This window comes from Chiloscyllium plagiosum, unplaced genomic scaffold, assembly GCF_037043375.1.
Source record: "Chiloscyllium plagiosum isolate Xiang-an unplaced genomic scaffold, Cpla_swu_hap1 HiC_scaffold_8, whole genome shotgun sequence".
In the NCBI taxonomy this organism is placed as follows: Eukaryota; Metazoa; Chordata; class Chondrichthyes; order Orectolobiformes; family Hemiscylliidae; genus Chiloscyllium; species Chiloscyllium plagiosum.
Genome location: NW_028270146.1, coordinates 1,460,675 through 1,477,224, shown reverse-complemented (window position 1 = coordinate 1,477,224; position 16,550 = coordinate 1,460,675). Strand labels below are relative to the sequence as shown.

General features: G+C 44.7%; 1 protein-coding gene across 6 annotated transcripts in view; it reads right to left on the bottom strand.

Annotated features, from left to right (window-relative positions):
* Positions 1 to 16,550, bottom strand: part of pomt2 (protein-O-mannosyltransferase 2) — a 228,748-nt gene that overhangs the window by 126,628 nt on the left and 85,570 nt on the right. For all 6 annotated transcript variants that reach the window (XR_015757815.1, XR_015757814.1, XM_043701478.2 and 3 more), the window contains exon 13: positions 13,010 to 13,161. Coding sequence is in view for 4 of the 6 variants with exons in the window: in XM_043701478.2 (XP_043557413.2) it covers positions 13,010 to 13,161 (152 nt within the window). In the remaining 2 variants the exon portion in view is untranslated. The remainder of the gene's footprint in view (positions 1 to 13,009; positions 13,162 to 16,550) is intronic.

The following is a 16,550-nucleotide window of genomic DNA, read 5'->3' as shown; positions in this document are numbered from 1 at the left end:
ACGAGAAGCTCCTCTGTTCTCGTCATCCAAGGCTCCTTAATCTTATCCCTTCTTGCCTTTCTCAGAGGAACAAATTTATGCATCACTCACAACAACTGCTCCTGAAGCAATCTCCACATGTCTGTTGTGCCCTTTCTGTGGAACAATTGCTCCCAATCTGTACTTCCCAACTTCCTGATAGCGTCATAGTTTCCTTTTCCCCAATTAAATATCTTCCCCTGATAACTGCTTCTTTCCCTCTCCAAGGCTATGGTAAATGTGAGGCACTTGTGATCGCTGTCACCAAAATGTACTCCCACTGCGAGGTCTGACACTTGTCTTAGCGTGTTGCCAAGCACCAAATCCAAAATGGCCTCTCCCCTCGTCAGTCTGTCTACATACTGAGTAAGGAAACCCTCCTGAAAACACCTGACAAAAATAGCTCCATCCAAACCATCTGCACTAAGAAAGTTCCAGTCTTATTTCTTTTTACTACGAATAGGTTTCATATGAAAAGGTACCTTTGATAGAGAGTGTTTCCTAATTTCTTGGATTGGTATTGATGACAGTTGCTCTGTCTCCAATTTTCAAAACGCCTGCATTTTTGCCTTAATATTCCGTAATGGAATTGCTTCTGGGAATCTGGTAGACACCCAGTTATGGTTAGCAAGCACTGATTCCCATATTTAGTTTTCAGGAGAGGACCTACACTAATCAATCATAATCCATGTGATATGTTGTTCAAATGAGCAGTTGGCAAAAAGGTGCCTGTGGCTTACCTACCATTTGACACGCATGACCACAAGTTTAACCACATCCTTGTGCTGACCAGGCCAATAGAAATGCTTTTGAACCTTAGCCTGAGTCTTCCTCATACCTAGGTGACCTCCTACTGGTAATTTATGTGCTATCTGTAACACTTCCAGTCTCGATGCTTCCGGCAACACAATCTGGTGCACTTTGGCCCATTTCTCCTCTGCACTAAGCTGCCGTGGTTTCCATTTTTGTCTTAGGATTCTATCTTTAAGATAATAATCATCAGGAATACATTCAGATTTCTTTTCTGAGTATGCATCAATATATTATCTTATTCTTCAAAGTTTGTGTGAAGATTTGTAGCTCGGGTGCTCGTTGTTGTGGTTCTGTTCGCTGAGCTGGAAGTTTTTGTTGCAAACGTTTCGTCCCCTGGCTCGGATACCCGTGCAACTTCATCAACAGATGCCTAAGAGAAAGACCACGGAACGAGGACATACCACAACCAAAAGGACTAGCCACACTACTATACATCAGGAGCATCTCAGAACTGACAGCCAGACTACTGCGACCCCTAGGACTCCTAACGGCACACAAACCAACAGCCACGCTCAGACAACAACTCACCAGAACGAAGGACCCGATACCCAACATGAGCAAGACGAATGTAGTGTACAAAATACCATGCAAGGACTGCACTAATCACTATATAGGACAAACAGGAAGACAGCTAACAATCCGCATACATGAACATCAACTAGCCACGAAACGACACGACCAGCTATCCTTAGTAGCCACACACGCAGACAACAAGCAACATGAATTCGACTGGGACAACACTACTATCATAGGGCAAGCCAGACAGAGAACAGCCAGGGAATTCCTAGAGGCATGGCATTCATCCACAAACTCCATCAACAAACACATCGACCTGGACCCAATATACCAACCACTACAGTGGACAGCTGAAACTGACAACGGGAAGCGGCAGGGACAGACCACTATAAACACCGGAGGAAACATCAAAGAAGCGCTTCGCAAGAGGCTCCCAAGCACTGATGATGTCGCCTAGCCAGGGGACGAAACGTTTGCAACAAAAACTTCCAGCTCGGCGAACAGAACCACAACAATTATCTTATTCTGTTGTAAGTCCATCAGCCCTTCAGGATCAAACACTTCTGCCAGACTCTCTTCCTGTTCAGGATTTTCCTGCACCATTATATCAAACAGGGTGTCCACTAACTGAACCTAACTCCTTTGTCTTTCTCTTTAGTGTTTGCTTCGTGCTGTGATTTATGATAATGGAATCTTGTTACTACAAGAGTCTGGAAAAAATCCAGGGTATTTTTCTCTTAACTCCTCAGTGCCCTGGCTTTCCTTTGGCTCGTCCACAAGGGGTGTCACTCTCACCCTGGATCCTGCGAAATTGCTCCCAAGAACACACTGTATTCCTGGAACTGACACTTTGTCAATCACACCCACCATTACGTCCTCAGTCATGATTTGGCTCTCCAACATGATCTTACACAGGGAAATGTTAAATTTCTGTCCAACTATTCCACAAATTGCCACTATCTCAGGCAACATGTCAGAAAGAGTGCAAATACATACATCTCTTACAATTAGGGACTGATCAGATCCCGCATCTCTCAAAATTCTAAAGTGTTTCCCTTCTTCCCCCCATTCTTCCCCAATAAACTTTATAAAGACTTCATCTCTGTGGGTAGAGATCAGGCACTAACTCAATACCTAGCCCCTGCCTCGGCTGTGCACTCTCCTGCAGCTCCTCAACTTTTACTGGGGTTTCCTTGACTACTTTCATTAATCTCATTGGCTGAGCATCTTTTACCACGTGACTTTCTTCAATGACCAGGACTGTAACTTTACGTGTCCCACCTTACCACAGTGGAAACACCTGAGGCCTTTCACCACCTTTTTACCCTCTTGGGCTTCTTTTTCCAGGTGAAAACTAGTAAGAGCAACTATTACCAGTGTGTTCTAGTCTTTGTTTTGTTATGTAGGGTCTCCCCTTCTCCCAATTCCTATCCTTTCCTGGACAAAATTCTTGCCAGAACGTAAACTTTGCCTTCTGCCCCAATGCATACTGATCCACCATCTCTGCCACTCTTCTCACTTCTTGAACTTTCTTTTCATCCACATGAATCATCTCTGGAACTGAGTTTTTTTAACTCTCCAGCAGAATAATCTCTCTTACAGCCTCATAGGTCTTACCTATTTTCTTGCCTTTCCTGACTAATTCGCAACTTCTGAAGTTCAAATTCTCTCTCCCTCTTTGCTCAGCTAAGAACCTTCTCTCCCTTTTTTTCCCCTCTCTCTCTCTCCTAACTCAATTTTCTTCAATTGCAATTTAAGGTTTTCTAACTCTACTGCATTTGTCTCTTTCACTGATACACCTAATTGTTTAACCAGCTCCATTATAATTTCAGCTTTCCTTTTGTCCCTGATTAACCCAATTCTAACCTATTTGCTAATTCTAAAAGTATGTCCTTCCTTTATAAAAACTTTCTTGGCAAATTTGGGAAGCATCTTCAAACCCCAGAACCTTATTAGCAACTTTAAGAGCCATTTCTCTCACTTTTCACTTAACCAACCACAAGTAACTGAAATTAAACAAACTATTTCGCCTACATTCTCTTTAAAGGTCTAGGACACTAATCGGCAAATGTTTAAATCGGCTGGGTTCTTTCATATCCCACATCTGTCCAAGTCTCAGATTGGATCTGAGTAAGCCTGTCCAAATCGATCTAAATCTTGGACCAGAGCCCTGAAACTGTTACAACACGGCAGCGAACCCTTCTGTTAATTAAACCAAACACCAAGAAAAGCTCACCATGCCTCAATCTGTTAAAATAGGAGCGACAGAGAACTTCCAAATTCCACTATCTAAAATAATATCAATTTATTCTCTAACTCTGAAAGTGAACATTAAACAACAACTATTCACAACTCTAAGCCCCCTTTTCGCTTAACAGCTTATTACCTGTCTGCAACTCTAAACAATATACTGTTCCAGTAAGATACTTACTAAAATTACATCGACGTAATTTCAAAACCACACAGCAACTATTGTCTTCAGTGTCTATCTTCTCCTAGCTGTAAATCTCCTAGCTGTAAGTCTGCTTTTTTTTTACTATGAATATGTTTCATATGAAAAGGTACCTTTGATAAAGAATGATTCCTAATTCCTTGGATGTGTGTTAATGGGAGTTGCTCGGTCTCCAATTTTCAAAATGCCTGCATTTTTATATCCCCAACATTGGATCATCTCATTGGTGCAACATTGGCAAAACAATAAATTCAAACTCAATCAGGTTTTAGTATCCTGAGGATAATTTTCGAATTGTTGTCAAAACAACATCAACTCCGGTATCTATTTCATAACCAAAATGTTATATATTTTCAATTTTCCAGTACATTGAGACTGTCGTCTAGTCATATACACAGGTACTTGTAACCTCTCAGTTCATAACAGCATTCACACACTCTTAAAGGTACAGTACATGCCTTCACCTTCATAACACTCAAATTTCACACATTATTGAGTAGATGACAGATTTGCAATTGCATTGGCTAGACAGACAAGTCCTGGAGCTCAAATCAGTGTCACCAACCATTTCTGGATTCCTTAAAATAAATTGAGTTGGCTGAAGACTGGTATCTGGGATGCTGGGAACTACTTGGGGAGGCAGAGATGGCTCATCCACTTGGCACTTCTGGCTAAAGGTTGCAAATGCTTTAGCTTTATCTTTTGCACTGATGTGCAGTGCTCTTCTATCACTGAAGATGGCAAAAGTTATGCAGCCTCCCCCTCCAGTGAATTATTTAACTGTCCACCACCATTCACTACTGGATATGGCAGGATTGCAGAGCTTAGATCTGATCCATTGGCTGTGGAATGGTTTAGTTCTATCACTTGCAGCTTATGCTTTTTGGCACACATGCAATCCTGTTTGACATCTTTACTAGGTGGGACCTCATTCAAAGTTTGGGAGAAAATTTGTAGCTCGGGTGCTCGTTGTTGTGGTTCTGTTCGCTGAGCTGAGAATTTGTGTTGCAGACGTTTCGTCCCCTCTCTACGTGACATCCTCAGTGCTTGGGAGCCTCCTGTGAAGCGCTTCTGTGATGTTTCCTCCGGCATTTGTAGTGATTTGTACCTGTCGCTTCCGGTTCCAGCTGTCCGCTGCAGTGGCCCGTATATTGGGTCCAGGTCGATGTGCTTATTGGTTGAATCTGTGGATGAATGCCATGCCTCTTGAAATTCCCTGGCTGTTCTCTGTTTGGCTTGTCCTATAATAGTAGTGTTGTCCCAGTCGAACTCATGTTGCTTTGTACAAAATTCCATGCAAGGACTGCACAAAACACTATATAGGACAAATAGGAAGACAGCTAACGATCCGCATCCATGAACAGCAACTAGCCACGAAACGACATGACCAGCTATCCGAGGTAGCCACACACATAGAGGACAAGCAATATTTTTTTCTCAAATCTGCTTGAAACCACTTACCCCTCACCTTAAACTTGTGCAATTTCATCTTAGACATGTCTCCCTCGTTGATGAGATTCTCACAATTTCCTGTCTATGTCTCTTGTAATTCTGTATATCGCAATTAGATCCCACCTCAGTCTCCTCTGCTTCAAGAAGAATAAACACAGCCTATCCAGTCTCTCCTCCGAACTAAGACTTTTCATCCCAAGCAACATCCTGGACACCCTCTCCAGTACAATTACTTACTTCCAATAGTGTGGTGACCAAAGCTGCACACAGTATCCCATCTGTGGCCTTACCAATGCTTTATGAAATTCTGGCCTAACAAGACTTCCTTGCTCCTATATACCATACCCCAGCTAATGAACGCAAATATCCTATATGCTTTAGTTACTCAAAGTCCCTTGGTTCCTCAACACTCTCTGGGGGCCGACCATTCATTGTGTATAGGTAAAAACAAGGAATGCAGATGCTGGAAACCAGAGATTAGATTAGAGTGGTGCTGGAAAAGCACAGCAGTTCAGACAGCATCCGAGGAGCAGTAAAATCGATGCTTCGGGCAAAAGCCCTTCATCAGGAATACAGGCAGAGCGCCTGAAGGGTGGAGAGATAAATGAGAGGAGGGTGGGGGTGGGGAGAAAGTAGCATAGAGTACGATAAGTGAGTGGGGGAGGGGATGAAGGTGACAGGTTGGGGGGAGGGTGGAGTGGATAGGTGGTAAAGAAGATAGGCCGGTAGGACAAGTCATGGGGACAGTGCTGAGCTGGAAGTTTGGATAAGGGTGAGGTGGGGGAAGGGGAAATGAGGAAGCTGTTGAAGTCCACATTGATGCCCTGGGGTTGAAGTGTTCCGAGGCGGAAGATGAGGTGTTCTTCCTCCAGGCGTCTGGTGGTGAGGGAGCGGCGGTGAAGGTGGCCCTGAACCACCATGTCCTCGGCAGAGTGGGAGGGGGAGTTGAAATGTTGGGCCACGGGGCGGTGTGGTTGATTGGTGCGGGTGTCCCAGAGATGTTCCCTAAAGCGCTCTGCTAGGAGGCATCCAGATCTTTCCAATGTAGAGGAGACCGCATCGGGAACAACGGATACAATAAATGATATTGGCGGATGTGCAGGTAAAACTTTGATGGATGTGGAAGGCTCCTTTAGGGCCTTGGATGGAGGTGAGGGAGGTGGTGTGGGCACAGGTTTTACAGTTCCTGCGGTGGCAGGGGAAAGTGCCAGGATGGGAGGGTGGGTTGTAGGGGGGCGTGGACCTGACCAGGTAGTCACGGAGGGAACAGACTTTGCGGAAGGTGGAAAGGGGTGGGGAGGGAAATATATCCCTGGTGGTGAGGTCCGTTTGGAGGTGGCGGAAATGTCGGCGGATGATTTGGTTTATACGAAGGTTGGTAGGGTGGAAGGTGAGCACCAGGGGCGTTCTGCCCTTGTTACGGTTGGAGGGGTGGGGTCTGAGGGCGGAGGTGCGGGATGTGTACGAGATGCGTCAGAGGGCATCTTTAACCACGTGGGAAGAGAAATTGCGGTCTCTAAAGGAGGCGGCCATCTGGTGTGTTCTGTGGTGGAACTGCTCCTCCTGCGAGCAGATACGGTGGAGGTGGAGGAATTGGGAATACGGGATGGCATTTTTGCAAGAGGTAGGGTGGGAAGAGGTGTAATCCAGGTAGCTGTGGGAGTCGGTGGGTTTGTAAAAGGTGTCCGTGTCAAGTCGGTCGTCATTAATGGAGATGGAGAGGTCCAGGAAGGGGAGGGAGGTGTCAGAGATGGTCCAGGTAAATTTAAGGTCAGGGTGGAATGTGTTGGTGAAGTTGATGAATTGCTCAACCTCCTCGCGGGAGCACAAGGTGGCGCCAATGCAGTCATCAATGTAGCGGAGGAAGAGGTGGGGAGTGGTGCCGGTGTAATTATGGAAGATCAACTGCTCTATGTAGCCAACAAAGAGACAGGCATAGCTGGGGCCCATACGGGTGCCCATGGCTACCCCTTTGGTCTGGAGGAAGTGGGAGGATTCAAAGGAGAAACTGTTAAGGGTGAGGACCAATTCGGCCAAACGAATGAGTGTGTCGGTGGAAGAGTACTGTTGGGGACGTCAGGAGAGGAAAAAACGGAGGGCTAGGAGGCCCTGGTCATGGCAGATGGAGGTGTAGAGGGACTGGATGTCCATGGTGAAGATGAGGCGTTGGGAGCTGGGGAAACGGAAGTCTTGGAGGAGGTGAAGGGCGTGGGTGGTGTCTTGAACATATGTGGGGAGTTCCTGGACGAGGGGGGATAGGACAGTGTCGAGGTAGGTAGAAATGAGTTCAGTGGGGCAGGAGCATGCTGAGACAATGGGTGGGTCAGGGTGGTCAGGTTTGTGGATCTTGGGTAGGGGGTAGAAACGGGCATTGCGGGGTTCCGGGACTATGAGGTTGGAAGCTCCAACTCTAATACTTTTAAAAGGCTACCATTTGCCAAATGTACACTTGCCTGCATGAAGCTGCTCCCAATCTATGGTTAGACGTTAAGACATAGGAGCAGAAATTAGGCCATTCTGGCCATCGAGTCAATTCCACCATTCAATAATGGCTGATAGGTTGTTTCAAACCTATTTTCCTACATTCTCCAGGTAACCTTTGGCAATCAAGAATTTAACTCTCTCAGTTTTAAATATTCTCAATGACCTAGCCTCCACAGCCTTCTGTGGCAATGAATTCCGAGGGTTAATCACTTTCTGGCTAAAGAAGTTTCTCCTTATCTCTGTTCTTAAAGGGTCTTCCCTTTACTCTAAGGCTGTGCTCTCAGGTCCTCATCTGCCCTGTCAATGGAAACATCTTCCCAACATCCACTCTGTCCAGGCCGTTCTGTCAGTTTCAATCAGATCCCTGCTCATCCATCTAAACTCCATCAAGTATAGTGCCAGAGTCCTCAAACTTTTCTCATATATTAAGCCATTCATTCCTGGATCATTCTCATGAACCTCCTCTGAACAAGCTCCAAGACCAATACATCCTTCCTGAGGTATGGGGCCCAAAATTGCCCATTGAATGACAACACTCTATTTGCCTTTCTAACCACCGACTCAATCTGCAAGTTCACCTTAAGAGAAACCTGGACAAGGGCTCCCAAATGCCTTTGCACTTCAGATTTCTGAATTTTCTCCCCATTTAGAAAATAGTTCATGCCTCTATTCTTCCTACCCATTTGCATGATTTCACACTTTCCCATGCTGTATTTCATCTGCTACTTCATCTGCCTGCTCTAACTTGTCTAAATCTTTCTGCAGGCTCCCCACCTCCTCAGTACCATCTGTCCCTCCACCTATCTTTGTATCACCTGCAAACCTAGCCCCAATTCCCTCAGTTCCTTCATCCAGATCATTAATGTACAAAGTAAAAAGTTGTGGTCCCAACACTGCCTCTTGTGGAATACCACTATTCACCGGCTTCCATCCTGAGAAGGACCCCTTTATCCCCACTCTGCCTTCTGCCAGACAGCCAAGCTTCTATCCATCCTATTCCTCTGCCTCTAACACCATAGGCCCTTCTCTTATTCAGCAGTCTCCTGTGCAGCACCTTATCAAAGGCCTTCTGGAAGTCCAGATAGATAACACCCATTGGCTCTCCTTGGTAGAACCTGCTCGTTACCGCCTCAAAGAAATCTAACAGATTGGTCAGGCACAACCTCCCCTTGATGAAACCATGCTGACTCTGTCCTGTTGCACAAGGCATTTTTAATTATACAGAAATGTCATTCTTCACAATGGACTCCAAAATCTTACCAACAACTGAGGTCAGGCTAATCTGCCTATATTTTCCCCTCTTTCTTTAACAGAGGGGGTTACATTAGCAATTTTCCACTCCTCTGGGATCTTCCCTGACTCCAGTGGTATGTGAAAGATAACTACTAAAGCCTCCACTATCTCTTCAGCTATCTCCTTCAGAACTCTAGGGTGTAGCCCATCTCGTATCCACTTGCAGATCTTTCAGTTTTTCTCGCACCTTCTCCTTCATAATGGCTATCGCACACATCTCTGCGCCTCCCAACTCTCTTGAATTTTTGAGATATTGCTCGTGCCTTCCATGGTGAAGACTGATGCAAAGTACTTATTCAATTCCTCAGCCATTTGTTTTCCATTACTACTTCTCCAGCATAATTTTCCAGTGACACATTATCCACTTTTCCCTGTCTTTTGCCCTTTGTATATATCTAAAGAAACTCTTGCAATCTTTCCTAATATTAGTAGCTAGCTCACCTCGTATTTAATCTTCTCCATCCTTACTTCTTTCCTCATTGTCCTCTGTTGGCCTTTGTAGGTTTCTCAATCCTCAGGTTTCCCTATCCTCTGGCTTCCCACTGCGCTTCACCACATTATATACTTTCTCTTTTGCTCTTACGCTGTCCCTGCCTTCCCTGGTCAGCCAGGGCTGCCTCATCCTCCCTGTACCAGGCTTCTTCTGCCTCAGAATGAATTTTTCCTGTATCTCTTGACTTACTCCCAGAAACTCCCGCCAATACTGTTCCACTATCTTTTCTGACAAGAATTGACTCCTCTCCCAGTCAATTCTTGTCAGCTCCTCCCTCATGACTCTGTAGTTGCCTTTATTCAGCTGTAAGGAGAAAGTGAGGACTGCAGATGCTGGAGATCAGAGCTGAAAAATGTGTTGCTGGAAAAGTGCAGCAGGTCAGGCAGCATCCAAGGAACAGGATTCCTGAAGAAGGGCTTATGCCCGAAACGTCAATTCTCCTGCTCCTTGGATGCTGCCTAACCTGCTGCTGCGCTTTTCCAGCAACACATTTTTCAGTTTTATTCAGCTGTAATACCGTTACATGCGATTCTACCTTCTCCCTCTCTCAAACTGCAGAGTAAATTCAGTTAGATTATGGTTACTGCCTCCTAAGTGTTCCCTCCATCTTAAGCTCCCTCAACAAGTCTGCCTCATGGCAATACTGGATTTAGTGTTGTGAATGTTCCCTAGTGGGCTCCAAAAAAGGCATATTTCAGACATTCCACAAATTCCTTTTCTTGCAATCCACTATCAACCTGATTTTCCCAGTCCACCTGCATAATAAAATCTCCCACAATCACTATAACGTTGCCTTCTTAAACACCTTTTCCATCTTTTGATGTATCTTAACCCCAGCCCCTGACTACTGTTTAGAGGCCTATAGATTATTCTCATTTTGGTTCTTTTACCTTTGATTCCACAACTATACCTCCACAGATTTTACATCATCTGACCCTTCAAAGTTTGTGCGAAGCTTTGTAGCTCGGGTGCTCGTTGTTGTGGTTCTGTTCGCCGAGCTGGAAGTTTTTGTTGCAAACGTTTCGTCCCCTGGCTAGGCGACATCATCAGTGCTTGGGAGCCTCCTGCGAAGTGCTTCTTTGATGTTTCCTCTGGTGTTTATAGTGGTCTGTCCCTGCCGCTTCCCGTTGTCAGTTTCAGCTGTCCGCTGTAGTGGTTGGTATATTGGGTCCAGGTCGATGTGTTTGTTGATGGAGTTTGTGGATGAATGCCCTGCCTCTAGGAATTCCATGGCTGTTCTCTGTCTGGCTTGCCCTATGATAGTAGTGTTGTCCCAGTCGAATTCATGTTGCTTGTTGTCTGCGTGTGTGGCTACTAAGGATAGCTGGTCGTGTCGTTTCGTGGCTAGTTGATGTTCATGTATGCGGATTGTTAGCTGTCTTCCTGTCTACCACAAATTCAACCCAAACTCTGGGTCAGATATGTCGATGACGCGTTTGTAATCATTAAAAACAGGAAATAGAAAAAACACACCGGATCATCAACGCCACACTCACAGGAATCCGATTCACGAGAGAACAAGAAAAGGATAGCCAACTCCCATTCCTAGACATGATGATACAGAGAACACCGAACAGAGAATTCACTACAAGGGTATACAGGAAAGCCACACACACAGACCAAGTCCTAAACTATGAAAGTAACCACCCCAACACACACAAACGAAGCTGCATCAGGACACTATTCAAAAGGGCCACAACACACTGCAGTACACCAGAACTGCAAAAAGAAGAGGAACACCTGTACAAGGTATTGGCCAAAAACGGATACCCGCGCAACTTCATCAACAGATGCCCAAGAGAAAGACCACGGAACGAGGACATACCACAACCAAAAGGACTAGCCACACTACCATACATCAGGAGCATCTCAGAACTGACAGCCAGATTACTGCGACCCCTAGGACTCATAATGGCACACAAACCAACAGCCACGCTCAGACAACAACTCACCAGAACGAAGGACCCGATACCCAACATGAGCAAAACTAATGTAGTGTACAAAATACCACGCAAGGACTGCACAAAACACTATATAGGACAAACAGGAAGACAGCTAACAATCCACATACATGAACATCAACTAGCCACGAAACGACACGACCAGCTATCCTTAGTAGCCACACACACAGACAACAAGCAACATGAATTCGACTGGGACAACACTACTATCATAGGGCAAGCCAGACAGAGAACAGCCAGGGAATTCCTGGAGGCATGGCATTCATCCACAAACTCCATCAACATACACATCGACCTGGACCCAATATATTCAGCGGACAGCTGAAACTGACAACCGGAAGCAGCAGGGACAGACCACTATAAACACCGGAGGAAACATCAAAGAAGCGCTTCGCAGGAGGCTCCCAAGCACTGATGATGTCGCCTAGCCAGGGGACGAAACGTTTGCAACAAAAACTTCCAGCTCGGCGAACAGAACCACATCATCTGACCCTACTTTGTTTATTGCTTTTGATTTATTTTTTATCAGATCTTGTCAATGATATTGAAATTAGTCTTCCCCCAGTTTAGACACTTCACTCAGCTCACCCACTGAAACTTCGCCACTTGAAGGCTTCATTCCTGAAGATTTGGTCCAGCACTGCCCCATCTCTAGTAGGAATAACTATACACTGACTGAACAAGCTCTCCTTGATAAACTTTAAAATCCCAACCCTTCTCATCCTTTCACATTCAGGTACGCCCAGTTAATGTTAGCAAAGTTGAAATCCTTTCCAACTATAATGCTGTTTCTCTGACACCTTTCTGCGATTTGTCTATAGGTCTGCTCTTCTCTTCCTCCATCCCCCACCCCCCAACCCCTGTTGTGACGCCTGTAGTTTAATCACAGGAAGGTAATTGCCCCTTTTTGACTTTTAAGCCCTAACCAAATAGCCTCACTTGAAGACCTACCCAGGATGTCATCCCTCATTCCTGTAGTGATAGTTCCCTTTATCAATAATGCAACGGCCTGACATCTCTTATTTGCCCACCACTTCACACTTGAAACTTCCATAACCTGGAATGTTGAGCTGCTAGTCCTTCAACTTTGTCTCAGCAATAACATTTAATTCTGACAGAGATTTTCAAGATCATGAGCCACTGGATAGACTAGGTAGGGAGAAATTGTTCCTACTCACAAAAGGAACGAAGGGGGCATAGGTGTCAAGTGTTCTGCAAAAGAAAGCACAGATGAAACGAGGAAACATTCTTCACACATATAGTGAATAGTTAGGGTATGGACTACACTGCCTGCAAGTCTGGTGGAGAATGGTTCATTGAGGCAATCAAGACGGATTATTTGGATTAAAATAATGTTCAAGGGTAAGGGGAAAAAAACATGACATTGGCACCAGGTGACGTTGCTCAATTAACTAGCCAGTGAGACACAATGGGTTGAATGGCCACCTCCTGCACCATAACATTTCTGTGATTTCATAAAATCAAAAGCTAATGGTTCACTTACTTGAATCAAGCAAAAATACTCACCACTTGGGCAAGGTTTTCCCAGAGGAATACAAGACACAGCCAGTTGCCACATGGATTAATCGAATTTTACTTCTGAGAACTTTAATCAGATCCCCATTCTGTCCCCCAACCATCTCAATTCTCCAGAAGTCATTTGAATCTCCAGTTCCATTCTGCAAACAAATAAGCAGCATCAACTATCAGAAGCAGTTATTTCCTTACCCTAAACATCACTAGATTATCAAAGAGAACCAAGGGTCGCCTAGGTTACTTTCTACCACCTGGAAATTGCATGATATAACAATAATGAAATATGATTAATACCTATTAATCAGTTAACAACAGACCCAGACACCATAAGATCATAATAAGACCACAAGATGTCAGAGAAGGAGGCCATTCAGTCAATCAAGTCCACTCCACCATTCAATGAGATCGTGGCTGATCTGATCATCCTCAACTCCACTTTTTTGCCTTTTCCCCATAACACATTTGACTTCCTTCCTGATTATCTATCTCAGTTTGAATACAGAGGAACCTCGATTACCTGATTACCAATTATCCGAAAATCAGATTATCCGAACAGAATCTGAAGGCCCCGTGAAACCATTATAACAAAGTGGTGTTACCTACAATGGTGTCACCATCGCATCTTTTGTTAACAGTACAGGATAAATGAGGGTTACCTGCACTGAAGAAGATCTGCAAATGTTGCATAAAGGTTGAGGTGTTAATGACACTGGTGCAACAATCTCAGTTAGTCAACTGTAGCAGAGTTAAAATAATTTTAACTGACAATGGAGCAACGATCGCATCTTTAATTTAACTGATGAATACAGGGGGGTACTTGCACTGAAGATGATGATGACTGCAGCAGAGATGTTAATGACACTGGTGCAACAATCTTAGTCATTCAATTGTTGCAGTGTTGAATGAATTTTAACACATGAAAATGACTGACATGCTGAAGGATTTAAAATGCATGACAAAATCAGTAGTGTCTTCATTCCCTCTATGACTTTTTTCTGAGTTTGTATCTGGTGTAACTAATCGAGTTTGTTGCACGTACTTACCACGTCTGTAAAGAAAAAGTGGACCACAGTGACAATTGAATAGAAAAGTGAGATTTCACAGTCTGGATCATGGTGAAAAGGCATCGAAGATTGCACAGGAGTACAACATTGGAATAGCAACCGCGTCCGACATCAGGAAAGCAAGACCAGCGATTGAGAAATTCATCAGCCAAAGTGACACGGCAAATGCTCTAAAAAGAAAATCAATGAAGCCAGCAAAGGATGAGCAACTCGACCAAGCTGTATTTTTGTGGTTTTCACAGCAGCGTGAAAAGAGAATTCCTGTATCTGGCCCAACGATATTAGAAAAAGCTGCAAATTTCCATGAACTCCTCCATACCGGTGAAACAGTGTGTCATTGGGCTGGTTACAGCGCTTCAAACATCGTTATGGCATTAGGCAACTCAGCATTCTTGGAGAGCAGACATTTGCGGATGGCAGCACCGTGGAAGGCTATAGATTGAAACTGCAATCCGTCATTAATGAAGCAAAGTGTGAACCTGAACAACTGTACAAGGCTGATGGAAGTGGATTGTTCTGGCATGCACTGCCAGATAAAACATATGCGTCCAGCACAGAAAAGCAGCTGTCAGGACATAAAATGCAGAAGGTTCATAACACAATTTGCCCTTGTGTCTATGCCACCGGCACTCATAAGTTACTGCTTGTCTGCATTGGGCGATATGCTAATCCATATTTGCTTCAAGAACTGTGACAAGAACTCGTTTCCAATGAAGTACAAAGCACAAAATAAGGCATGAATGACATCTCCACTTTCCTCATCCTGGTTCCATGAAGATTTTGTACTTCCTGTCAGATCACATTTGGCAAGTGCTGGACTCGACCAACGTGCCCTTCTGCTTGTTGACAACATGGGGGTACACACTGTGAAAGGCAGCCAGTTACAATCAGCAGGCGGAGCTATCAAGTGTTTGTTTTTGCCACTCAACACCATTTCAAGATTACAGCCTTGAACCAGGGAATCATTGCAATTATGAAAAATATATTATCGCTGTGACATGTTGCATGCTGTTCTGGCTGAAGACAATGCAGAAAAAGGACTGCAGAAAATTGTTAGGGAATTCACAGTCAAGGATGATCTGTTCATGATTGCTGAATTTTGGAACCGCATCAAGCCATCAACAATCGTGGAGTGATGGTACAATGACTTGCATGTTGGGAGCCATGCCAGTAGATGTAGTGTACCTGGACTTTCAGAAAGCTTTTGATAAAGTCCCACACAGGAGGTTAGTGAGTAAAATTAGGGCGCATGGTATTGGGGGCAAAGTACTAGATTGGATTGAAAGTTGGTTGGCTGATAGGAAACAAAGGGTAGTGATAAACGGCTCCATCTCGGAATGGCAGGCAGTGGGGTACCGCAGGGATCCGTGCTGGGACCGCAGCTTTTTACAATATATGTTAATGATATAGAAGATGGTATCAGCAATAACATTAGCAAATTTGCTGATGATACAAAGCTGGGTGGCAGGGTGAAATGTGATGAGGATGTTAGGAGATTACAGGATGACCTGGACAAGTTAGGTGAGTGGGCAGATGCATGGTAGATGCACTTTCATGTGGATAAATGGATCCTTATCCACTTTGGTGGCAAGAACAGGAAGGCAGATTACTACCTCAATGGAATCAATTTAGGTAAAGGGGCAGTACAGAGAGATCTGGGTGTTCTTGTACACCAGTCAATGAAGGCAAGCATGCAGGTACAGCAGGTAGTGAAGAAGGTTAATAGCATGCTGGCCTTCATAACAAGAGGAATTGAGTATAGAAGCAAAGAGGTTCTTCTGCAGCTGTACAGGGCCCTGGTGAGACCACACCTGGAGTACTGTGTGCAGTTCTGGTCTCCAAATTTGAGGAAAGACATTCTGGCTATTGAGGGAGTGCAGTGTAGGTTCACGAGATCAATTCCTGGAATGGCGGGATTACCTTACACTGAAAGACTGGAGCAACTGGGCTTGTATACCCTTGAGTTTAGAAGACTGAGAGGGGATCTGATTGAGACCTATAAGATTATGAAAGGATTGGACACTCTGGCAGTAGGAAACATATTTCCACTGATGGGTGAGTGCCGAACCAGAGGACACAGCTTAAAAATATGGGGTAGACCATTTAGAACAGAGCTCAGGAGAAACTTCTTCACCCAGAGAGTGGTGGCTGTGTGGAATGCTCTGCCCCAGAGGGCAGTGGAGGCCGAATCTCTGGATTCATTTAAGAAAGTGTTGGATAGAGCTCTCAAAGATCGTGGAATCAAGGGTTATGGGGATAAGGCAGGAACAGGATACTGATTAGGAATGATCAACCATGATCATATTGAATGGCGGTGCAGGCTCAAAGGGCTGAATGACCTACTCCTGCACCTATTGTCTATTGACACCCATCCAGAACAAAGGCTAACCACTGACATCATCGAAAACTGCAAACAGCTGGGTTTAGGAGACTTTGTAGAGACTGAGATTGATGCTTGGGTGAACTGC